Source organism: Pezoporus wallicus, unplaced genomic scaffold (genome assembly GCF_028554395.1).
Source record: "Pezoporus wallicus isolate ANWC-B61680 ecotype Strahan unplaced genomic scaffold, APGP_CSIRO_Pwel_v1 scaffold_6446, whole genome shotgun sequence".
NCBI classification, from domain to species: Eukaryota; Metazoa; Chordata; class Aves; order Psittaciformes; family Psittacidae; genus Pezoporus; species Pezoporus wallicus.
Window position 1 is genome coordinate 1,413,036 of NW_026636264.1, and position 26,192 is coordinate 1,439,227.

At 38.9% G+C, this 26,192-nt stretch overlaps 1 protein-coding gene across 2 annotated transcripts in view; it reads left to right on the plus strand.

Moving 5' to 3' along the window:
• MIPEP (mitochondrial intermediate peptidase) overlaps positions 1–26,192 on the plus strand; it is a 74,096-nt gene that overhangs the window by 32,621 nt on the left and 15,283 nt on the right. For both annotated transcript variants that reach the window (XM_057399621.1, XM_057399622.1), the window contains 4 exons: positions 1,194–1,398; positions 4,640–4,749; positions 12,858–12,932; positions 18,319–18,438. In XM_057399621.1, the coding sequence (XP_057255604.1) occupies positions 1,194–1,398; positions 4,640–4,749; positions 12,858–12,932; positions 18,319–18,438 (510 nt within the window). The remainder of the gene's footprint in view (positions 1–1,193; positions 1,399–4,639; positions 4,750–12,857; positions 12,933–18,318; positions 18,439–26,192) is intronic.

A 26,192-nucleotide genomic window follows, 5' to 3' on the forward strand; every position in this document is an offset into this window, starting at 1 on the left:
ACCACCCTAACAGGAAAGAATTTCCTCCTTATATCCAATCTAAACTTCCCCTGTTTAAGTTTTAACTCGTTACGCCTTGTCCTGTCACTACAGTCCCTAATGAAGAGTCCCTCCCCAGCATCCCTATAGGCCCCCTTCAGGTACTGGAAGGCTGCTATGAGATCTCCACGCAGCCTTCTCTTCTCCCAGCTGAACAGCCTCAACTTTCTCAGCCTGTCTTCATACGGGAGGTGCTCCAGCCCTTTGATCATTCTTGTGGCCCTCCTCTGGACTTGTTCCAACATTTCCATGTCCTTTTTATGTGGAGGACACCAAAACTGCACACAGTACTCCAGGTGAGGTCTCACAGGAGCAGAGTAGAGGGGCAGGATCACCTCCTTCGACCTGCTGGTCACGCGCCTTTTGACGCAGCCCAGGATACAGTTGGCTTTCTGGGCTACAAGCACGCACTGAAGCCGGCTCATGTTCATTTTCTCATCAACCAACACCCCCAAGTCCTTCTCCACAGGGCTGCTCTGAATCTCTTCTCTGCCCAACCTGTAGCTGTGCCTGGGATTGCTCTGACCCCGGTGTAGGACCTTGCACCTGGCATGGTTAAACTTCATGAGGTTGGCATCAGCCCACCTCACAAGCGTGTCAAGGTCCCTCTGGATGGCATTCCTTCCCTCCAGGGTATCAACCGAACCACACAGCTTGGTGTCATCGGCAAACTTGCTGAGGGCGCACTCAATCCCACTGCCCATGTCAGCAAGGAAGATGTTGAACAAGACCGGTCCCAACACTGATCCCTGAGGGACACCGCTAGTTACCGGTCTCCATCCGGACATTGAGCCATTGACCACAACTCTTTGCCTGTGGTCATCCAGCCAGTTCTTTATCCACCCAGTGGTCCATCCATCAAATTGATGTCCCTCCAATTTAGAGGCAAGGATGTCGTGTGGGACAGTGTCGAATGCTTTGCACAAGTCCAGGTAGATGACATCAGCTGCTCTACCTCTGGCTGTCAGTTCTGTGCCCCATCATAGAAGGCCACCAAATTGGTCAGGCAGGATTTCCCCTTAGTGAATGATCATTGAATATTGCTTGTGTAACTCAATGTTTTTAGGTTTAATTTAATAGTTTAATAATTTCATTACTGCTTTAATATCATTGATGTAATGACATTGGCTGCTGTTTGCTTTCATCTTGAAAAGGATTGTCACTTTACAGTCCGTGGAGGCAGGTTAAAGGAAAATGGAGAGTACCAGTTGCCTGTAGTTGTTCTTATGCTTAGCCTGCCCCATTCAGCAAGAGGCGCACCAACGCTACTAAGTCCTGGCATGATGGAGAATCTCTTCCATGAAATGGGACATGCTATGCATTCTATGCTGGGAAGAACTCGGTACCAACATGTTACTGGTAAGAGAGTTAGAATAGTGTTTTCTTGTTTTTCTTTTGTTTCAGTTAAATGTATAATTTCTAGAAGAAAGGTGTAAACTAAAAAAGGGGGGAAAAAAAATGAAACAAGAAAAGTGAACAACAAATGATTGAGTCATGTTGATACTTACACTTCTTTGATGACCTGAAAGTACAATATCAGATCCCCAGATTTTATCTAAACTCCAATATTCTTCATCTCCTAATATGAATTAGACAATTGTATCTTTCTTTTCTCTACTGCTGATCTTTGTTCTAGTGGTCTATCCGCTATTGCAAGCTTGCTTTATGTGGAGTTGTAATAATGGAATAATTGAAGTATTTAAAATAAATTCAGCTAAACTTTCACCTAGTGTAAAAGCACGATGAATCGTGGGTTGGAAATGACTTAGGAAATTGAATTAAGAAAATCAGCAAATAATTTTTTTGTAAAGAGCATATACTGATGTCGTGGTTTAAACCCAGTCAGGTAATTCATTCACTCACTTCCCCCCCCCCTTTCTTGCCCTCCCCCCGCTCTCGGAGGGATGGAGAGGAGAATCGAAAAGAATGCAACTCCCACGGGTTGAGATAAGAACAGTTTAGTAACTAAGGTATAACACAAATCACTACTGCTACCACCAATGATAATAATGATAAAGGAAATAACAAGGGAAGAGAATACAACACCTCAGCACCAGCCGACCGATAACTTGCCCCCACCAAGCCCGACCAAGCTCCGACCGATACCTCCTCCAACCCTGCAGTCTCCCAGCCCTTCCGGCTAACTCCCAGTTACATCCTGGGCATGACGTGCTGTGGTATGGAATACCTCTTTGGTCAGTTTGGGTCAGGTGTCCTGTCTCTGCTTCCTCCTGGCTTCCCCTCCCCCCTGGCAGAGCATGAGGCTCACAAAGTCCTTGGCCAAACCAAAACATCGCTATCAGCTCTGTTCCCAAGCTGAAAGTCAAAACACAGCACTGCACCAGCTACCAAGGAGGGGAAAAATGACTGCTACTGCTGAACCCAGGACAACTGACAATATGGAGAATCTGTAAAGCCAGGCTTTTTCTAGCTAATTCTGATTAAAGTAAAGTTGATAAAATCATGTTGTAATCACAGGCATGATTAACTGGAGGCCATTTATCTTATGTAAATGAACAGGAATGAATATGCAATCACAGCTTAGTGGATGCACAAGAAGGGAATGTTGTCTTTTTTCATTTAGTCCTTCTTCTCAAGCAGTGGCAGTGAGTGTACTGGCTGACAGCTTGCAGGCTGCTGTGGCAAATGGGTCAAAGATGTGTTTGGCTAAAGCTGCTTGGCATGCCACTTTTCTTACCTGCAGACAGCTTCCTATATCATCATCTTTAATAGTGTGCTGGAAATCATAGAATCGTAGACTGCTTTGGGTTAGGAGGGACCTTAAAGAGCATCCAGTTCCAACCCCCCTGCCATGGGCAGGAACACCTTCCACTAGACCAGGATGCTGAAAGCCACACCCAGACTGGTCTTGAACGTTTCCAGGTAGGGGGCATTCACGTATCCACAAATCCCATTTGCAGTAGATACTTACTTATTAAAAAAAACCCACAACCAAATAGATTAAATTGTAGCTTCTCTGTCTGAAGGATTTTTTTTTTATGTTTTACCATTTTTATATTATGCTTTTGATAGAAAGGGGAATCTATGGTAGAGTTATGTGTTATCAAAAGATATGTCTCGCCCAGTGTCAAGATATTCTTTCTCAAGGCTTCCCGTTAAAATTAAAATAGACTGAGCTGGTTTTAAGTTTGTCACTACTGGACATTGTTAAAACAAATTAACGCTGTATATGCTTTTTCAGTATAAGCTCTGTATACTTGAGGCTGTTAAGTGCTCTCCTCCACCCCTTTCACTGATACGGCTTTGCTTATATTGACCGCCGGGCGTACTTGTATGTTTGGTAGAGTTCTCTTGCGATGAATCTTATAGGTCTGCATGTCAAAGTCTTGAAGGGGCAGGAAATGGCTGATTTTCAGGCTCAGACTTTCCATGAGTCCCTGGATATGGTTTCAGTGTTGCCTTAGCTCCAGGCAGTCCTGAGTCCCAGGGGATTTCACTCCAGATCTAGCATTGCAAAAGCAGCACTGGAGGTCAGTTGAATTGTTTCTGCAGAAAACTTTTTTTGTTTTCAGGATTTGGAATGTGTGACAGTCAAATGTCTTGCCCCAGGGATGTCTGTTAGGGACCATCTGTTCTCATAAGAACAAAAAATCTGATATTCTAGTTGAAGTGCACTGAGTGTTTCAAGTCTTTTCTACTCTTCCCTGCCTCTCTTCTCTGATTAACATTTCCAAATATTCAAGTACCCAGTCTGCTGCTGGTGGGGCCTTGAAGAGCGGTGTTGGTCTGAAAACAGAGTATAAACAGGTTACAAATTCAGATTAGAAATTAGAGAAAGATCTGTAAAGCTCAAAGGAGGGATTAAAAAAAGGAGTCTTAAAGAATATTGAAACAAAAAACATACTTACATTTAAAACTAGTTTTGAATGTTGACATTGTCTCTAGCAGACAGGGACAGAGGTGATCCATGCTCAGTGTTATTAAAGCAACAGCTTTATACATCCCTAACTTTAATACAGAAATTGACATGCAGCTTTGATGTGGTGATGTGCTGCTTCTTAGTAACTTCCAGGGGTTTTGGGAAAGTGCTTTTTGAAACGACTAACTGTTAAGATACTATTATTGCAGTTAGAACATCTTCAATCTGCAAGAGTGTTCCTTGGATGAATGACTTGGTATTATATAGTAAGGTTAACATAAAGCATAAGTAAGCTCAGCAAACAGATGGAAGCTGAAAATTGTAACTGTGAATGGGATTAAGGCAGAATTTTATTTACACTGTAGTTTGATTTAGGTTTAAGACACTTAAATATATTTGGTGTTTCATGTAGGGCCAGTTTGGCTACAGTCTGGTTTAGTTTAAAAAGGGTGTGATCCAGAGCTTTGTAAAGTGCCTCACCCAGCTGTTCAAATATTTTGTTTTACTTTGTGATTTATATTAAAATGTGTAGGATTATAATGAAGTTTTTCTGGCAATATGTACAATTGCTATAGAAATAAAATATTGACTTAATAAATGAAAGAACATTAAAGTTCACCAAAAGTCCAAGCTGAAAGTTGCAAAAACTTTTAGCAAGAGTTAACTATTTGTGTTAATGAAAATAGCAAATGCTAATGTGTACAATTATTCTACCTCTAGGAACCAGATGTGCTACTGATTTTGCTGAAGTTCCCTCAATTCTAATGGAGTACTTTGCAAATGACTATCGAGTGGTTAACCAATTTGCAAGGCATTATAAAACGGGACAGGTAAGGAAAATTAATATGTAAAATATTGAAAATAGGAATTTTCAATATTCGGGGAAAGAACCATATTTTCATGTGTTATTTATTAATAATGTTTAAAGGAGAAATAAACAATGAAACTTAATACTATAACTTCAGTCATTCAGAAAAAAAGTTGTTTTTCTTACTGCAGAAGAGATAAACCTAATACGTAAAAGAATAGAAGATCCTTATATCCAGGGTTCCAATTACATTTTTAAAATTTTTAGCCTTTTTTTCCTACAAAGGTTGTTGTGTAGTTCCCATACTACACAAACTTAGTGTAGCAGGTAAACTTCTGTGTGAATCAAGTTATGCAGAGTGTTTTAATTACAGGTAAGTTTTGACAAAAACAGTGATTCATCATTGAACTGTATGAAGTCTGTCTGTAAATAAAGCTTGGGTACAAAATCATGGAAATAAATTAAAATCCTCTGCAGTGTTTAAAACCTCACATTTTTAGGACAGTGTAGGGTAGTGAGTGAAGTATTTTCTCATGAAAATGTACTGCTTTATTTAGGATGAGATTAAGATTAGTTAGATTCTGGTAGTCATGAATCTCTGCATTAAAATTCTGATTCCTTTTTTACATAAAGCTATTCTGTGCCGTTCTACTGTAAGGATCTACTTTCTGTGGGAAAAACAATGCACTTTTGAACAAGGTGGCTTTCAGTGGTCGTTTTAACACATGTCAGCAATACATGATTCATATTTGTACAACCATTTAAAAAATACAAACCAGTAAATAATAACCAAAGATGTTTTTCCAAGTGCTTTTGACTGAGTCAAGTTTCAGCGTCCTTAAATATAATGGCTGAAGACTAGACTACCTATCAATGCAAAATCTAGAAAGCCTCTTAAGTCGTGTAGTGTTATACTTCATTGAAGCATTTTATCCAATACTAAGCGCTCAGTATATTTCAGTATTACAGAAGTGGAATTACGTTTGCTTCCATTGAACACTTAAAAAATACCTTGTTTAACTTTTATTTTAATAGATATTGTCTGAGAAATTTACTCTGGAAGTCAGCTTTGTTGGTTTGGCTGGTTTGTTTTTTGTTTTTTTACATGACAATAATTTCTGCAGAAATGGTTGCACAAAGAAAGTCTCCTCCTAGGAGTTGAAAGTACTGGGTTTAGGAGTGTTCCTCATTTATGTTTGAGTCCACATACTGAAATACTGCTTTCTAGTGTTCCCTGTAAAGTTCATGTTAGTGTTTAAACATTGTGGAGTTAATCTGATTGCACAGGAGTTTAGAGAATGAGCTTTATTAAAACATTTGAAGAGATTTGTGAAACATATTTATGGCACTGTATTTTCAAAATGACTTAACCATGTTTAGTTGCAAAAGCTAAGAAGCAGACTCTGTGTTCCATTTGGCATTTCCATAAACTTCTTCTGTTTATTGGTGGTGAAATTTGCCCTTTCAGAGAGTAATTGAGATAGGTTTAATGTGGAAATTCAGTCTTGAAGGGTTCTTGAAGAGTAGATTATGCTGGAAGATGAGAAGAAGAGCCTGAAAAGGGTCTGTGGCTTTTGAGGGCTTTAGACGGTTTCCTTCTAATTGCTTTTTAAAAAATTTAGAATTTATTTTTAAGCCATTATACAGCATGTATAAGTCTGCTTTTGCTTATATTGGTTTGTCTAAGCTAGTTGTAAGTATCTGATATCAGCTTTCTGTGTTTGTTATTTAAATACGAATAGATTGAAGTAATCTTTTTTGTTCTTGAAATTTAGTGTTTGTTAGAGCAATTACTTTTATCTGTTGTATATATGTTGCAAAGTACTTTGAATAGAAAATCCCCCATCTCTTACATTTACAACTTCACAAAAATCCTTTTGGGGTTTATCTTTTCTGTACTTGTTCCCGGACTAATTTTTTTGGTGTGCAAATAGAAATTTGAATCAACATTATCTTGTCTATTTTTTTAGTTATCTGAAAGAAAAGTGAGTCCACTTTACTCTCTTTTCAAGGGGAAGTAAGGAAGGTGGGTGAAACGGTTAAAATGTGAACTTTGTAAAACCATTTCATCCAAATATTTTTCCATATGAGAACTTCCATAAAGTTTCTTCTTAGGAGTAAAGAGGCTGAGCTCTTCTGGGTGAGAAGGATCTTTCCTGCAACAGCTACACAATCATAGCTCTGCTGGATGTTGACAAAAGGAGGGGTTTTTACTGACTTAGCTTGTTAAGGAGGCAGTGCAGATAATTTGAAGCAGCATCCTTCTTTTGGCATTGCTGCATCTATGTGACAGTTTTTGCAAGTAGATTTTAGATGGTGTCATTTTTTAACACTCCCACTGAGCATAATTACATCAGAAAAACTTGGTAGCATAGTCTCAGTTTGTGATTGCTCTTGCCATAAAATCCAATTATAGAAGGACCCTCAGGATCCTCACTTAGGATCAGTGCTTATGGTTATGGGAAGTGGAGGGGAAAGAGGTATTGTTTTCATTATTAAAACACAGGAACTGTTAGAAACTGGGTTTTAGTAGCATTGCAAACAGAAGATTTGGTGAGCAAGGCTTCAAAGCTGAAAATGCCATATGCATATAGATATGGATCATAAGGATCTGGTGCAAAATACCTTAAAGTTTATAGAAAGCATGTTTCTGCTTTCTGTGCATTTTGGATGGTTGTGCTGTTGAGTACTGAGGAGTGAAAAAGCTTGCAAGCTTTTCTGGCAAAAGGACCAACTGTTGTGAATTTAGTTCAAAAAGCTCGCCAGCACAAAAGTAGTTGTTCCAAGAAAGTAGCAAGCCTGGGTTTCCTTTCATCTTAGAGAGAACTCAAGCCAGAAAATCCTTTTGGGGAGGAGGGGAAGGAATAGAGAGGACTGTGTTAATTAAGAAGTTGAACCACTCAGGTAAACTCATGAAGATGAGCCATACCAAAATGAGGTTGTAGCAGTGCTTAAGCAGACAATCTGGTGTATGTGTACCTTTCTGCTTCACTGTGTTTGTTTGATTTTGTTAAGTGCACAGATATGTGGTAGGTCTGTTGAGCTAAATCATTTGAAGCTTATGTGTCTTTGGAGGCTCTCTTTGACAAAGGCCAGTATTTCAGCTGTTCAAATTTGAACTGACTTAATTTTTCACAGAGATGGAATTACAAAGGCAGTATTGTATTAGCATGATTGCAAGAATAAGCTCTCAGATAGTAAACAGTTGTGATGTGTTGTGGTTACTACACAGCAGTAAGGAGTTAAGTGTACTTTGGGACATGGGGAGTTCTGTTCTTTTAGCCACCATGGCAAATATGCTGAAAAATTTATGCCAAGATCTTAAAGTTACTTAATATAAAAGGATGGAAAAGTGGAACCCAAAGTATAGTATGTAGGGTTTAAGTTTTTAAAATGGTATGGTTATTCAGTTAGCATAGTTTCAGCCAAAGCTCTGCGAAGTCTTTCTTGGAGGAGGATGACAGTTTGATTCTGGTTTTATCGGAGAGCTCATCTTTCAGGATGAGTAAAATAACCATGCTGATGCTTTTTTTTTTTTTTCCTTTACTTGGCTGCTTATTAAGGGGCTGTATGAGATTCTAAGGCAGCAAGGAGAAATAGTTTCTATTTCCTGAAACAGCACCTCTTCCTCAGTACATGCAAGACCTCAGCGTATCTGTATGCCTGATACTCACAGAAACAAACACTGGGGAGGAGTGGTGATCTTCGGAAAACCCTCTGGAATCTAATTTTAGTTCCATGAAATCTTAACATTTAAAATCCCAGAGGTGCTTTGGGAAAAATAAGTCATGTCTTTTTTTATCATTCTTTCAACTTAATCTAATTTTGTCAGTGTTTTTCTGGTGACAAATTCTGTTTGGCTTGTGAATGATAACAACACAATGTTCGAGCCAGATCAGTAGCGCTCATAGATTTGAACAAAGGCACATTTATGTCTCTCCTGTCAATAGGGTTTGTCATAAGAATTATTTGTAATTTCCTGTTGATCTTAGCCTGCTCAAAGAGTAGAGCTTGCTCTTTAAAGCAGAGTAAATCTACATTGATATTTATATGGCTGCAAAAAAGCAAAAAATATTTTCTTGGAGACTGTTGGTATTAAAGTCATGGCAGTCAGGTGAAGTTCATGACAACTGGAAAAAAGGGTGATATAACCCCCATTTTGAAGAAGGGGAAAACGGATGACCCAGGAAACTACAGACCAGTCAGTCTCACCTCTGTGCCTGGAAAAATCTTGGAGCAGATTCTCCTGGAAGGCATGCTAAGGCACATGAAAAACAACAAGGTGCTTGGTGACAGCCAGCATGGTTTCACTATGGGGAAGTCCTGCCTGACCAATTTGGTGGCCTTCTATGATGGGGCACAGAACTGATGGACAGGGGTAGAGCAGTTGATGTCATCTACCTGGACTTGTGCAAAGCGTTCGACACTGTCCCACACGACATCCTTGTCTCTAAATTGGAGCGACATCAATTTGATGGATGGACCACTCGGTGGATAAAGAACTGGCTGGATGGCCACATACAAAGAGTTGTGGTCAGTGGCTCAATGTCCAGCTGGAGACCAGTAGTGAGAGGTGTCCCTTGGGGATCGGTGTTGGGACCGGTCTTGTTCAACATCTTTGGTGACATGGACAGTGGGATTGAGTGTGCTCTCAGCAAGTTTGCCGATGACACCAAGCTGTGTGGTTTAGTTGATAAACTGGAGGGAAGGAATGCCATCCAGAGGGACCTCGACATGCTTGTGAGGTGGGCTGATGCCAACCTCATGAAGTTTAACCATGCCAAGTGCAAGGTCCTACACCTGGGTTGGAGCAATCCCAGGCACAGCTACAGGTTGGGCAGAGAAGAGATTCAGAGCAGCCCTGTGGAGAAGGACTTGGGGTGTTGGTTGATGAGAAAATGAACATGAGTTGACTTCAGTGTGTGCTCACAGCCCAGAAAGCCAACCGTATACTGGGCTACATCAGAAGGAGCATGACCAGCAGGTCGAAGGAGGTGATCCTGCCCCTCTACTCTGCTCTTGTGAGACCTCACCTGGAGTATTGTGTGCAGTTCTGGTGTCCTCAACATAAAGAAGGACATGGAATTGTTGGAACAAGTCCAGAGGAGGGTCACGAGGATGATCGGGGACTGGAGCACCTCCCGTATGAAGACAGGCTGAAAAAGTTGAGGCTGTTCAGCCGGGAGAAGGCAAGGCTGCGTGGAGACCTCATAGCAGCCTTCCAGTATCCAAAGGGGGCCTATAGGGATGCTGGGGAGGGACTCTTCATTAGGGACTGTAGTGACAGGACAAGGGGTAATGGGTTAAAACTTAAACAGGGGAAGTTTAGATTGGATATATGGAGGAAGTTCTTTACTGTGAGGGTGGTGAGGCCCTGGAATGGGTTGCCCAAAGAAGCTGTGAATGCTTCATCCCTGGTGGTGTTCAAGGCCAGGTTGGGCAGAGTCTTGGGAGATATGGTTTAGCTTGTGGTGTCCCTGCCCATGGCAGGGGGGGTTGGAACTCGATGATCTTATGGTCCTTTCCAACCCTAACTATTCTATGATTCTATTACATACATCTTACTTTGTCTCTAGACGGTGGTGCTAAGCCATCTACTGTGCAGAGATATTTTAGTGCATTATTAATGATCATTTTGTACCTCCTCTCAAGAATGTGATTCAGAATAGGATAGATGTTTGTAGAAGAATATAGGGAAGAAACAGGTGAATGCAGAGAGTGCGCTTTCACCATTCTTCTCTGGCTTGAGATCGGATACTTGTAGTGCAGTCAAAAGAAGGCAAGACTGTCTTGGGTGAATCTGTTAGAACTGCTTAGCTATGAACTGAGAATCAGGCCTGCTTCACTTGTTTCTTGAGCAGGGCTGGATGTGACCAGCTCTCTTAGGGAGCATATAAAGACTGTCCGCATCGCCGAATCTTGCTGCTCTGTGTCTCAGGGAACTGCTAACTTGGATTTCCCAATTCATTTGAGGATCTGTGGGACTGTGGTTTACTAAAATGCCACTTAGAAAAGTCTAGTGCCTTTTGTTCTATTTATTTTGTGTACTAGCTGAAAGTCTATGCTCTTAACATCCTCTTATACCATCATTTAATATAGCCGAAAACCAAAAATGAGAATCCATTATGTTGAAAGAGGTGGTTTGACCTTACTGGAAGGAGTGGTCTTGGCTTTAACACTCTTCAATTATAACTGTGTGAAATAATACATATTTGTCAAGCTTTTGTATGTTCAGCTTTTGTAACACTGGCAAATTACAATTTAAGAATTCCCATCCAGTTTTCTCACACTTTACTGTATCCAAAATATGGGTGCCCAGAGAAGAAATCAGTTTTATTTGATTCCATAGTGCACTACCTCACTATGAAATGAAAGCCTCCAAAAACCTGCTAAAACTTGCTGATAGGTTTGGTGCTTAATAACAAAATTTATTCAAAATTCTATAGGTTTTCTTGCATGACAGCTGAAATTGTGTTATTGCCAACCCACGTGTGCTTTATTTCCAGGATGAAAAGTCACCAAAATCCATGCCTTATTTTATGTAAGGGGATGAGACAAGAGATGTTCATAAAGCCAGGATAAAAATTGTCCAACCAAAATACTTTCTACCATTTGTAATTTTTTTCCTACTTTGCTTCTTGTGTTAACAAGTTCTACATAATGAAGCAGTACTGTGAACAATACTAAATCTAGCATGGAGCCTCAAGGTAGTCAGCTACTAACATCTTTATTATGATGGATAACTGCTCATTTACTGTTACACTAGTTATCCAAAATCATCATCTAATTTGAAACAGAACTTCTATATTTAGGAAGGGTAAATACTGTCCTAAGAAGGATATACTGTAGGACAGACTTCATTGGTGTATTTGTCTGTGCTGAAATTGAACAGCTGTGCACATTTATGACAGGCAAAATAGTGGGTGTTGTTCTGTCCCGTTCTTGACCCAGCTAACATTTGTCTTGGAGAAGAGGTTACAAGCTTTGGCAAGCTGCTGCATAAAACAGCTGTGCAACATGAGAGTTTGTCTAACCTGCTTTACCTTCCAGATTCCACAGTGTTAATTGATAACATTTTCCTCACTTATGAGTAACTTTTCTGCAGTTGGGTTTTTGTTCTGTGAACATTAACTTTGGTTGTCTTGAAGTCATATCATTTGCACAGAATCTAACCATACAGCACAGCCATCAGGATATATATATTATTTCTTAAACACTTCAACACACTGTAAAAGTTTAGGTGTGCTTTTAGAGCTCAGTGTAATACCAAACATATGTATTACATTTTGTAACGTAGTAACTTTCTTAATATTTTAGCAAGAACCCAGTTATGTTAACCATATTTAATATGCTTGTTTAATAAAACTGCTACTAAAGAAAAAAGAATATGCTTACTAGGAAAAACATCTATTGAAAAGCTTCAGGAAGCATTGGAAGAACTAAGGAAAAAGTGTCAAACATTTATATACAGATACTCTTAAAAATGTGGCATGAAAAAAATCTTTGGAAGTACTCATAGATGTCTGGACAGAATGTCAAAAACGGTTTACTTTAATGACTTGAAAAATGTCTCTGAATTTCAGTCTGTGGTGGCATGAGTAATTTTATTGCCATAGATATGGAATAAATTTAACTTTGTTAAAAATTTCAAAGGGTAGATACTTACTGTTCAGTATAACAAAACATTTTAATGTGGGTTAGGGTAGAAGCCCTGATGCTATCCCAGTTGAAGTTAGGAAAACCCTACCAGCTCAATGGAAGTAACATGGGCTCCCTGTAAGTCTAAGGGAACTATGCTCAAAGACCAACAGGAGAAGCTATTACCTGCTTTGAAGATTAGTGAGGATGACCTGGAAGGACTGTAGCTGCCCCTCTGTTAGTTATCTCTAAAGATAGTCATAATATTTTTAACAGGCATATAAGGAAACATAGGATCAATTTACAGAAAAACAGTGAGACGCACAATGATTTCTTGGTTGCTATGTAAATTATTGCCAGTATCTTAATTGTCCATTTCATGCTTTGTGAGCATGAATGGGAGATTTTCTTCCTCAATGCAAAGCACTTCAAATATGTTTTTATCATCAACAGCACAATTCTAAATAGGTTCTTTTTTTTTTTTAATTCAAGCCACTGCCAAAAAATATGGTGTCAAGACTGTGTGAGTCCAAAAAGGTGTGTGCTGCAGCTGATATGCAACTCCAGGTATGTTCTTTGCAGTCTAGTCTCTACTGGCTATCTAGAGTTTGCAGAACATATTTTGATTCTTATAATTTTATCAGTTGTTTAATATAGACACTTTATTAACTATATGCAAATTAATGAGAAGTAATTCATGTTTATACTGATGTCCACGTTCGTTTTGTTGAATGTATTCTGTGCTGCCTGCTTAAAGCTAAATGTCTAAATCTGTAGGAAAATAGCGTTAAAACTGCAGCTTTTGAAAATGATTGAATTGTCAGAATTCCCTAATGTGGCTTAAAATTGAGTTCTTAAATTAATGGAATCATTTAAGGAGAACTTGCTGTGGAGGAAGTATTGCATACCTTTGGATTATTAAAGTGTAGCAGGACTGACAGATTCAGGCTACTTGAGTGTCACCAAAATCCAGGAAATAAACTCTCTAACCAGAATGAAAAAATCAAACCAGCTTATTTATGAGAATGTTGATTGGAGCTCCCATCAACAAACTGCGTTATTTTTCTTCAAAGGAAGTAAAGGAAATTAGGGCTCTATCTAAACTGGTTATTTAGGTTTTTTCAGTCCTTCAGCAGCAGTTCTCAGTTGTGAACAGTAGCATTAGCATCCAGCCAAGTTGTTTTTTTTTTAGAGTGAGCGTTTGGCTACGTTTAGTATGCTACAAGCTTCTGCTGTGAGATTTCTGTGAGTTTGGTTTCTTGTTTTGCCTTAAGCCAGAAGCATATAATTTTTCTTTTTACAGTTGGCCTAGTGTTTAGGAGAGATAACTCTGCTAGTACCTTAATAAAGGGTAGTCATTATTTCTGAGATGTGTAAAGAAACAAAGACCAGATCTCTGTAATTCTTCACTTTGAAAAGTGCCCAAATGATTGCAACTCTATCTACAAATGTGAGTTATGCTAGTTAACTGAAGTTGATTTAAAAGCGAAACTTAGTTAAATATTTGCAGTTTACTCTGTGCAGTTATTTATAGTGTTTAGAAACTAATCAGAATACTGGACTGTGGACTTGTGAATGTTTATGTGTCAGTTACACTGATTAAAATCAGATTTAATCCTGCTTTCAGTGTGTACATTTTTTTTTCATTGGTTAAACTTCACAGGTCTTTGAATTATGCTTTCAGTGCAGTGCTGGCTGTCAGTGGCCAGTGTTGGCTCCACAGGCGTGAACACAGAGGGTGCCACCTGAGGCTATACCTCTATGACATGAAAGTAACTGCATTCTCTCTGCAGATCTGATTTTGAAATGTACACCCCTGAGTCTGAAAGGTTCTCATACAGAGATAGCTGAGAATCCAGACAGAACAAGGGCAAGAGCAGAATTAATTCATGTACAAATTGGGTTTTATTCCTGAAAAAAGCCCAACAAACAATTCAGGATTTAAATAAAATTTATACTGATAATGCTTAGTGGTGGACCTCTATTCATGAAGTCCACCAACACAGAATAATTTGTCACTATATGGGCTAGTAACCATCAAAGTGATGACCAAGTGCTTTCACATGCATCCATTCTTTTCTGGTGTGCCTGTAACAGCTATATATAGATCTAAGTCTGATTTCCTTTCAACTTTTAATATGTGCTTACTATAATCTTGTCAAGGTTTGAGACCAAATTGACAGTGTGGGGACTAAATGGTCTTGGATACCAAGAACACTTAAGTCACAGATATATTAAGAAATTACATGGCCTCCCTGTCCTCTGGTGGGGAAGATAGTGTGTAAGTCAGTAATGAAGGGGTCATTGCATCAGTCCTGTGGGGTGGGCTGTGCAATCCTCCTGCTGCTGTTTGCCCTCAGCTCATCCTGGGGTCTCTGTAGGGTCTGTTCCAGAGCAGCTCCAGACCTCATAGCTTTAGAGCCAGGGAGAGAACACCCACTTCTGGTGGGCTCAGATTCCTGTGGTCACATAATGATTGACTGGTGCTGGCAATGATGCAGAGATTAAGCAGGCTGTTTGCCCTCAAATTACTGTTGTGTAACAAATGTTCAACCAGTCTCAAGCTGCGCCAAATGACCACAGTACCACACTGAAAAATGTTACTGATTTCCTACTTTTGGCACCATGTTTTTGAAGATTACAGATGTAATACCTGCAGTATGCACTCATTTCAAGGGGACAGTCTGGCAGAGCCATTCTGTTATTAATTCAGAAAAAATGTCCCAGAGAAGTTAAATGTATAGCAAATACAAAGTTCATACATTTCTTTGTAGAAGTTTGTGCACTGTAATTCATGCAGATTTAAAAGTATAATAATTCATTGAACAAAAGCATATATTTCCATCTGCAGATGCTGAAGTGTGTATGTGCCTCTAACGTATATACCTGAAAAAAACTGTGAACAATGATGCAAATACTTTTCCTTCAGACTTTGCTGGCGGTATATTCTATCTTGACAGCCAGATGCCATGTAAGCCATATTTGACCTTTAAAAGAAATTAAAATGCCTACAGATTTTCCAGTTGTGGGGAAAACACCTAAAGGTTCTTCTGTGGTCTGTTCAGAAAATAAATATGTTGGCATGTCAAAATATGAAATTGTGCCGTTTTTTCATCATAGCTATAATACCTCTGCGTTTTCTTTCGGCTCATGTAATCAGTTACTCCACAGGAAAGACAGGAGAATCCATGCATCTTCCATAAGGCTTGCACCATGCAGATTGAGTCCCAGAGTCTTTCAGTCAGTGCATTCACTGGAAAATCCATAACTGTTTACATATGAATGCTATTAAGCAGACAACAAGCTAGAAAGAACTGTAATCAAGTGAAAGTAATATTAATGTCCATGCAAAATATTCAGTATGAAGATAACTTTTCGATGGCCTTTTTATGTTTTGGCAAATGTGTTTTACTGAAATTGGAAATAATCTTCTAGCTACTGCTTAATATTAGGCATTAACATGCTCCCTAGCAGTATTACCTTAAAATCCTGTGGTCTTGGGATATGTCTCTCTTTGCCATTTCAAAGGCCTGTGTAAACACACAGAACGGTGCTTTATAGATGGGAAGGCTTATGGTTGTAAAGTTCATCTGAGTTTATTTTCAGGGGTGGATTTTTAGGTTTGTTTTTTTTTTTTAACTTTTCTGTCCAGGTGGCCTGGCTCAAAGCCTTCTTCCCACGCTTTATATGTGCCAGGGTCAGAGGAAAGCTTGTAGCCACCTTCAGCAACTCGTTTCCCTGGCATCATGTTGTTCTTTATTGAGTCTATTTCACTGGCCTTCAGCTGACGATTCCCCATTCCCCACTCCCTAGCTGTGAGTTGAGATTTTGCTCCAGCTCCCTGGCCACAAACTACTTGACTCCAAATTTCACTTTTGCAAAGGTCCACAGCTTTGCAGTTTGCTCCATCTTGTGAGGTGCACACTGCAAACAGGTCTTAACAAAGTTGAGAGATAGGAAAAAAGAATCAAGGCTGGGCTGAAGCCGGATGCTGAAGTCTATTGTCAGATCACAGAATCATAAAATGGTTTGGGTTGGAAGAGGTCTTAGAGATCATCTAGTTCCAGCTCTTCTGCCATGGGCAGGGACATCTTCCACTAAGCCAGGCTGCTCAAAGCCCCAGCCATGTTTGGTTTGGGTTTTTGGCGAGGAGGAGAGGGAAGTCAGTGTGAAATGATTTCGGCAGGGTCACAAAGGCCTGGGGAACAGGTGAAAGTGAGTTTTTTAGGACTCTAACATCAGGTAGTTTTCAGATGTATTCATGGTAGAATAGATGTGTTGGTCATATTCTCAGTCACCCTTGCTACCATAAATGGTGTAGCTTTTGTTAAACTTTGTTAAAAAACGAACCAGAATTCTAGAGACCAGCTCTGAGGGAGAAAAGTACAAACAAAGGCCTTGCAAAGCCTCTTTCTCTTCTAAGGTACGAGTAAGAAAGACTGTTGTTCTCACAACCTATTGTAGGTTTCTCTTTAGTTTTTTAATTTTTTGTGTTATCAATATAATTATGGAAAATTAAAAATATCCCTGTATAGACTGGTTTTAAAAAATCCTCACTGCTATTTGCTACTTGATGCAGTGTCTTCGTGGAGTTACCCTCTGAACAGATATTTGCTGCCTGCTCTGGGTTTGTAGATACGTGGTGTTAAGTGCTTGCATCTCTTGCTACTCTCTGGGTCACAAAACTTGCAATATCATTAATGGATGATTGTGCAAGTTTAGGTCTTGTTGACCTCTTTTCTCCTTATTAGCCATGTAGGCAGCAAGCAAGGAAATTGAGAATACCTCTTGCAAGTTTTGGCTTCTTCACCCCTCTTCTTATAATCCTAAATTTTACTTGAAAAAATAATCAATTTTAACATTTATCGTTGGTCAAGAAACACTGTCAAAGGATTTATCAGGTTTCTGCATGTTAGAAGACAGCTTATTCAAGTAGAACAAATGTGGTTCTTTGGAAACATACTTTCACCTAAAATGTGACTGTGTTGTATTCAGCCCAAATAAAACGAGTGCTAAATTCTGTTGCACAGCAGTGGGTGTCCTCTTCAGTCTTTCCTGCACTTCACAGAATAGGAAATCTTCTTATTTAAAATAAAATAAATGGTGAATTAAAATTTTTTTCAGTGATAGCACATACTGAGGTTTGGCTCTGTTTTCTATCCATCCTTAGTTCATATTTGCTATGAAAGTGCCAGATACTCTGCTTTGCTATATTTGCTTGAAAAGTAATTTTATTTGTGCTGCTATCCTGATCTCCACACAGTTCACCAATTTAATCATGCATATATGTTCTGCCATAGTTCACATGCTTCTGCACAGAAATTGCCTCTGGCAAAGTACCCTCCTGGTGCAGTGTGATTGCTAAGTTCGCACTGCAGCAATTTATTGCTCTGAGAGAGCTGAAATAAAGAAAGCACCTGTCTTAGTACTGCACTGTTTGAGTATTCAAAGGAGTATCAGCAGCTCTGTCTGTAGCTTCTTGCATTCACTGCCTGGGCCATAACTTGCCTCTGCAGATATGTTTTCTCGTGTCTTCATGCACATGTCTTGGAATAAATTATTTTGCTATGTCCACTCAAATAAATTTAAGTCTTTTTAATAAATTCATTAAAAAAAATTAATCTACTTCAAAAATAGTTTTGAAAAAGGGAATTGCTGGACAGATTTAGGGACAGATCTTAATTTTATTTAAAAGTGCAGATTTGTACTGCCAGTGTTCTCAGTAACCTAAACACAGATTTATGATAGGTCATGATGATTGTGGTTGGTGTACTTCAAAAACATGTTTCTCTCGTTATGTGTTATACTAAAAATAGAAGATTTACAAAACCATATATAAATTATTTAGACTCTTCCTTTCCCCTATTCTCTCTCTCCTTTTCTGTTTGTCTTTTTTGCTTGTCAAGTGCCAATGCTTTGTGCCAAAGGCAAACATGTATTTTTATCTCTTCAGGTATTTTATGCTGCCTTGGACCAAATCTACCATGGAAAACATCCTCTAAAAAAGTCAACCACAGAAATTTTAAAGGAAACACAAGAGAAAGTTTACGGATTGCCATACGTACCTAATACAGTGAGTAGAAACAGAATGATTGTATAAGCTACACCTTTTCTTTGATAGTGTATTAATACTCCTACCTCTCCCCGCCCTTTGCCCTGCACACTCATATGCTTATTGTTGTATTGTTATGTTTTCTTTCTTTCAGCCACTTTATGTGAAGAGTAAGGTATTGGAAATTTTCAGCTGAAAATCAAAATTTAATTAATGTACCTTTTTTTGTACAGGCCTAGTCTTGTCATGCTGAATTTGAATTACAGTTTTTCTTTTTTTAATTATTAAGGAAGGCTGTGGAATTCGATACATTGGAAAAAGAGTTTATTCTAGCTTTGTAAATGACTGTTTGTAAAAGGCAATAAAGCACTGTGCTGCATTTTGCATTTTGTATACTGTCAGTATTGGCATGTGAGAGCAAGTCAGTGTGAAACAGGATTTGGAAGTGAGCTTTTCTCACTGTACTGCTGTGATCTTTGGCACATCACTTGTCCTTGCATGTGGTATCTGAAAGCATTAAAGCCTTGAGTTCTACTGGGCTATGTAATTTTGATATTCATCATGACTAATTGTGCGTTTGTTCTAGACTTCATGATATCCAAAGGTACAGTTTGCATAGATAGTCATGGGATTTCCTGGGCTGCTTGGAGCTGAATTCCCAGCTTGACCATGGCCCAATTGTGCGTTTGTTCTAGACTTCATGATATCCAAAGGTACAGTTTGCATAGATAGTCATGGGATTTCCTGGGCTGCTTGGAGCTGAATTCCCAGCTTGACCATGGCCCAAATCACTGTTTGACGCTTTGGTCAGAACACCTAGATCCTTTTTGTGCTTTCTGCTTCTCAGGAAATGTATGTCTCTCCTTAGCAAAAATGGTCTTTCTTTCCCTGAAAAGGGTATTACGAGGTCCATGCTTGAGCCCTTTGCTCATCAAAATGTACTGCCTCTGGCAGCAAGATGTCTTCAGAGTGTGATGTCTGACTTAGCATTTTTATAAATATTCTTTTACACCATTCCTCTGCAGGTGTTAGATATCAAGTGAATGAAATGGTTCAACCTGCTTTGAAAGCCTGTGTTTTTTGTTCAATTTAAAATATTTTTTTATTTACCTGTTACCTTCAAAAGAGTGAAACATCTTATAATGAGCATAGCCTCAATATGAAGGGCCTTAGGTTTTGGCCTGGGGCTTTATCCCAGCAAGGTGTACTATGAACTTTTGAATTGTCAGAAAGTCTATATTCGCATTTACTGAATGTAGAATTTATTGAATGTCTAGTCAAGAACTGTAATACTGTTTAAATTTTAGTGAAACATTACACTAGAAGAATGTTAGTGCTCTGTGTCTAATGTCCATAATTTGGCTTGCTGTCCTGTGCTGCAATTTCTTCTGAACTTAGGATATTGTAATTTAATTTGTAGTCCAGATAAAAAAAAGTAAATGTCTTGAAAGTGAAAGGTGTTTGCTTTATTTTTTAAGAGAAGAAAGTCTATTCCTTCCTTTCATTTAATTTCCGAGCTGGTAAGAGAGATCAGCTTTTATTTTCACCTGCATTAATGTGATTTTCTGTAGTAGCTGTCTGGGCTATTATCTGTCAGGGCTGCAGAAACACCCATTGTTATCCCCTGATAAACCTTAATTCCTTTTTCCTGCTCCTAGCAGGCAAGTAAACTTAGCAAATATCCTCTGAATGTACTTGAGCTTCAATCTTATTGTGCAGACTCATTTTCTGAAGTAGTACCACAGCATACATCTTCAGCAGATGGATTTCTGTCTTTCTGAGGTGCTGCTCCGATAATAGGACAATTTTATGCATCTTTTTGTGATTGTACTTTCAAAATGAGGCATAAAAACTACACCTAATAATTAAATGCTGGTGTACTTATGTGGTGATACCTATTTTAAGGTAAACCAAAGTATCATTCTCAGCAAATATCATGTCTTATGTACCAAGCGTAGGAGGGATAGTGGAAAGAAAATGCTGTTGAAGCATGATTTCAAATAGGTTTTACAGGCATGGGGCAGTTGGTACTTCACACAGTAGTATTTACATTGGCTGTGTTGACACAGACGGTTGCAGAAGCTAGTGCCACATGCAAGGCAGAAAGGAAAAATGGAGCAGACCATAGACAGATGGAAGCACAGAGAAACAGCACTCCATAAGCCTTTGTTTTCCTGAAGAATGCAGATCTCCATTTCTGGCTGGCTATTGTTTATCTGCTGAAAAGTACACAGTTTGCTGCTGGCTCTTGCAGGATGAAATTCCCAGTGGGATTTCTTTGCTCTACTACCAAATCCAGAAGCTAATGACTGCCAGGCAGGGGGAGTGTATCTGCCTGTTTTTGTAGTGTCTGATGGGTTTGTTGCCAGAGATTTGTGTTACTGAGTTTGGAAAATGAATAGAGATCTTGCACAGGCTGGGTTCTTGAGTCCTTGTGATGCCTTTAAGAAGCAATCAGCCTTCCTTTTGACTCTTCTAAGAAAGCAAGATAAACCAAGTATTAATGACCACACATTTTTCTCTCATTTCCTCCTGAGTGTGCTTGGTGTCAAAATCTGTGCACTGTGGGGGATTCAGTACTTTCCTTTTGCTCAAAATCATAGCTTGTTTCTCATCTCTTGCAAAGCCAGTTTGCATTTACTATGTATGATCTACCTCGCAATTGATAATGCTGTCTGCTTTTAGAGTATCTCCCCTGGTCTCTTCCACCTTTGTCTCCAGGATTTCCAGAGAGACTTTAAAAAGTATCAGGTGACCCTTTGATTAACCCAACACATGGTCAGAGTTCCTCCCCATGATCTGTTGCTTAGTCCCCTGCCTGTCCCCCAAGTTCAGACTTGAAAGCTACTTCCCTTTGAGACAGTCATCAAAACTTAATGATATGCCATTGTCAGTTCTGTGCCAAGCACAATAATTCCTATCTCCTGCTGTGGGTTTTGGTTCAATATCGTAACAAAAAATGAGACACAGGGTAAACAGGCTCTGCAGTGATAGTGCATATTGCAGCCTCCTGCAGTTACAGGAAAGAGTTCCCAGTAATGAAGTGGTTTTACAATAAACAACAGCTGCCCAAATCATCATACCTGAATTTTCTTTGTGAAATATGGAAGTACACTGAACTATTGATTCTTATTTTCAATAAAATACTATGGATGTACATATTAATTTCCTGCCCATCGTTGTAAGATTTCTTCATTCTAATCTGGAAATTTGCTGGTTTAACTTGTGAGTCTGAGGAAAAATGATTTTGAAGAGTGAGGCACAGTGAATGTGTGTTCTTTTTTAGACCACTGCTAAGTAGTCCCTTTTGCATTTTTAAAAATGACATGGCCTTCTGGTAAGCTTCTGTTCCAGAAACGGAAGAATTTCTTCTGTGGTACTTGAATAGAGAGCGTAGCATGGGAATTAACCCACAGACATCATTATAATTACGTTTGTTAGGAGGGAACATGTTGGTATGTAGGGAGCCTTTTGATATTTTTTGGAACACTAAATAATTTGCTATATACCGTTTTGCTCTAGCACGTTAAGTACGTATTAGTTCAGAAGGATCACCTGTAGTGGTGGTGTAAAATTTACATCAGATTATAGCTTTAATTATGCTTATATACTCTTGTCTAGAGTGCAGGTTTCTTTGGCAGCATGAGAACTTCTTAATAGCTTATGGATGCTAGTGACTGGAGAGACCAAAACACCTGTGAGACCAAATAGGTTAGCTAGCCAAGTTTGGCAACAGAAAACAGGGCAGGTATTGTTATAGGTACCCTAGAGGGAAGAAGTACATGAAAAATGGTGTATCACCAATGTGGTTGCTAGTCTTTCTTCTTCCTGCAGCTGGGGGGACTCTGCCCAGACAGGGATCCTGACCTTGGAAAGCTCCAGCTAGGTCCTTGTCTTAACTTGCTGGGATTGTGTCTGTCATGTTCCTGACAAAGGAAATCAATGGAGGAGATGCAACCTGACATTTGGAGTGCTTGCTCAGGGAGCCTGCCAGGTGCCTCAGGAAAACGTGGCTTGCCATGGATTCTGAAAACACAAGGATTTCATTAACAGGGCACATATAAAGGTATCTGGGATGTTGGTCAGCTGAAGAGGAGTCGATGTCACTAGACAGAGAAAACTAGGTTCTCCGAAGAGAGAAAATACCGTCTGTATCACATGTTGTCACAATATGCCCAAGCCCACTTCTTACGATGTTGCAGAGCATCTGAGAGCAAAAGAGTAGCTCTGTGCCTCTTTTTCCTTCTTAGGAGCCATTTCTTAGGAGTTTGAAGGTGTTAGGTAAGGCAGAGGCCAGAACTGGAGACAGTGTGGTTTCTAGAGTTCTGTATCACAATCTTGTACTGGTAATGATTGCTGTCAGTGCTGGTGCTGCAGTGGAGAGTATTGTTTTTAACAGGCCTATTCCTCAGCCTGCTGAGGGCTGGCTGGCAGTCTGAGTGAAGTATCTTGTTAGTGGATCTGTCATCTGTGGCATTGTGGCATTTCTTGTTTTAGGGTTTCTTTTTGGGTCTTTGGAGTGACTGCTAATGTATAGTTATAACTCCAGTCACCCCATATAGAAAGAATAAATTGTCAGATGGGGCAAGCAATAAGGCAGCTGCCTTAAAATAAATAAGTGACAACCCTTAACCTTTGAAGGTAAAAGTGGGTTTGGATTCTGAAAGCTTCACTCAAGTGGTGAACATAAATCTTGATATTATTGGTAAGGAAGGCTAGTGGCTGCCTATTAAATTTGAAACTGTAATTTCACTTCATATTTAGTCTATCTGAAATCTTCCCAAATTTGTCTTAGATTTATTAAGTTAAACTAATGTAACCTTAGAACCTAAGCAAAACTGAAAACTAGGTTAAAGGAAATTAAAAAGAACAGGTGAAAGGTAGACCTCCATGATCTCTGGAACCCTTGTAGTAGGTGTGTCTACCTCTTAAAAAGAGAGAGAAAACTGGAGGAAATACAGGTAAGTGGTTTAGGGAAGATGATAGATTTGGAAACATGACCTGTGAGGAAAGTTGAGGAAATGGAGTTTTGCTAGCAAAGAGAAAATCATATGGGCACACGAGTGTGTTCTAGTATTGAAAATATTTATGAAAAACAAATGTAATTGAAATTGAGACTCTGATCATTTGTCTCTTATGAGTGAGCAAATAGTAGAATCAAAAAATGGTTTAATTTACAGCAAATGTGATTATGGTTAGTATCTAATCTTTTGAAGTCTTGTCAGTTTTTTCCTGCATTTATTGAAGAAGGAAGCAGACACCCAGTAGGTCTGGGATCTCCCTTATAAGAAGTTTTAGAGAAACCGCTGTTGTAGATCACAGAGACATAAATTTCATATTAAAGACAGAGAGCCTTCATAGAAGATTGCTTTTCCACTTTTTCTCTCTCTTTAGTTACTTGAAGAGGCACTGATGTTGCTCATTCCAGTTTTTGGAGTGTTTTGAGGAGAAGTGAAGTCATATGTCATTACTCAACCTCTTAAAGTTTGTGTAACCCCTTCAGAGTAATTTTTTACCTTGCCATGTTGGAAACCAGAGTTGTTTACACAAAGTGAAAAATCCCTGGATTAGTTTTCATGTAAGCCTTCTTAAAAGTATACTATAAAATCAAGTTGAAGAGTTTGGGTCTGAGGAAAAGATTACTAAAAGAGTGCTCAGTGAACTCTGGGGAAATGATAGTTCTATAAATAATTAATAGCTAAAAGCCATTTCAGAAAGATTGGAGCCCTGCTGAGGTTAGTATTAAAGTAGATGCTGGGACTTTCGAAAGCTCTTAAAGTCACCCTTCAAGGTTTGTTTAGGTTTCTGTCTCTGTGGAGTTGAGTTCATTTTATGATAAAGAAAATGCTGAAAGCAAATACTATGAAGATTTGTTTTCTGGTGGTAATATGACACTATTCACTGGGCAGCTATCTGCAGCAGCAGAGTGTTTACAGATATCATAAGATATGAAGCACTTTTAAGGAAATTCTTTTTGCAAGTGTTATCCCCATGAAACTCAAACATACTTTAGTGATAGCATCTACTATGTAGTAGAGCATTTTAAGGAACACTGCAGGAAGTAGTTGCATGCATCTCCTAGTAACATTTTGAAATAGCTATATGTGCTTTATATATATATATATATGTAAACAGAGATTGCTTTGTTTAGTTTTGTATAATTGTGTTCTCGCAGGTCGCATGTCCCCCCCCCCCCCCCCCCAGGACTGCAATACTGGAGCTGTATTTGATAGTGATAGATGTAACTGAATATATCTTTTCCATAAGCACAGGCTACAGGGCCTGAAATGAAATGCACTTCAAGTATAGTGGGAGATAAGTCCTTTCTAGGAACAGCTTGCAGTCAAAAGAGAAAAGAGAGAGAGAGAATTTATTATCACACTTCCTTAACAGGAAGGAGAGCTAGACTGAGAAGAGTTAAAAAAAACCCCATACTTTCTTCAAGTTCATATTGCAGTTTGTGACAGATTCAGGATTAGAATCATGATTCCTAAATCCCTGTCTGGAATGGCTCTGGCAAAAGATAGTAAGTGGTCATTACAGTAAAATAGTAGCTATGTCATCTCCCAGTGTAGGTACAGATAATTTACATTACTGAGTTGTATTGACAAATATATTTTGCATTTACAACATTGCTAAGATACTTCTTGGGTTTTGTAAGAGTTTACCTTAAGCAGTATTCATGATGTCTGTTTCAAAGAATAGGTCAATATGAAAAATTAGGTTTAATTGGTAAAGTAGAATAAAAGCCTCGGGCTTCAGTGTGAGTTTGTACCTGAAGGAAACTGTGGTGGTCTGACTCTAGTTTATCTCAGGCTTATGAATCTTTAAAACTTAGGCAGTAAAAGAAATTATTATTTGATAATAGAGTGGTGTATGTGCGTGTTGCATGTGTATGTGTGTAGAGTTACATGTTAAAATGTGAAGGACTTGTTTGGAAATTGTCTGATTACGTATTTCTTATATTTTACTTTAAAGACTAGCTATTATGTTTACAAGTAATGCTGTCTATCAACCTGTCCACATAAGATCAGTCAAAGGACACAATGTAGAATCAATTTTCATATCTCTGTGTTGTTTAACCCACGTTTTAAGGATTGTGGAAAATGCAGATCATACATACAGCTTTTTGATGTTGTTCTTTGTTACCTCCCATGTCCCCTTTCCTCCAGTCCCTCTGTGGGGAGGAGAAAAGAGGGAGAGGAGTAAATAATTTTAAATGGTTTTGCTATAAGCAGCTCAAATGCATTAATAGTTTACATATAAAAATGAAATATTTTTCTTTAAGTAATTCAAAGACCATATGGTACATATCAAGAATCACCTAAGTGGTTAATTGCATGTTAAATTCCTTTCCTCTTCCCCAGTGTAAACAACTGCAAAAATATTTATGTTCCCTGCCTTGCTAGATTTATTTATCATTTTATAATAAAAACACAGAAGTGTTATGAATTGAAATCTTAATCTCTTGCTTGACTCACTTTCTAAAATGTCAGCAGTGTCTTTGGGCTGGTTTACTTTGTGCACTCTCCTACTTCTAACACAGAAACACACGACGCTGAAAAACTAGAGTATTAATGTTAAGCAAGTTAGGGGTGCAGCATACGATGCGGATTCTTGAACTGGTTTTCTGTTATTCTAAACAAGATTAGAAACTGCAACAAAGGAAGTGGCTTTAAACCTCTTTATTGGATTTTTTTCTATTGTTGTGAAACTCCAGAATGATGATGATGTAATTCCATAAAACTTGGAGGGGCTCAGGCCAGATGCACAGA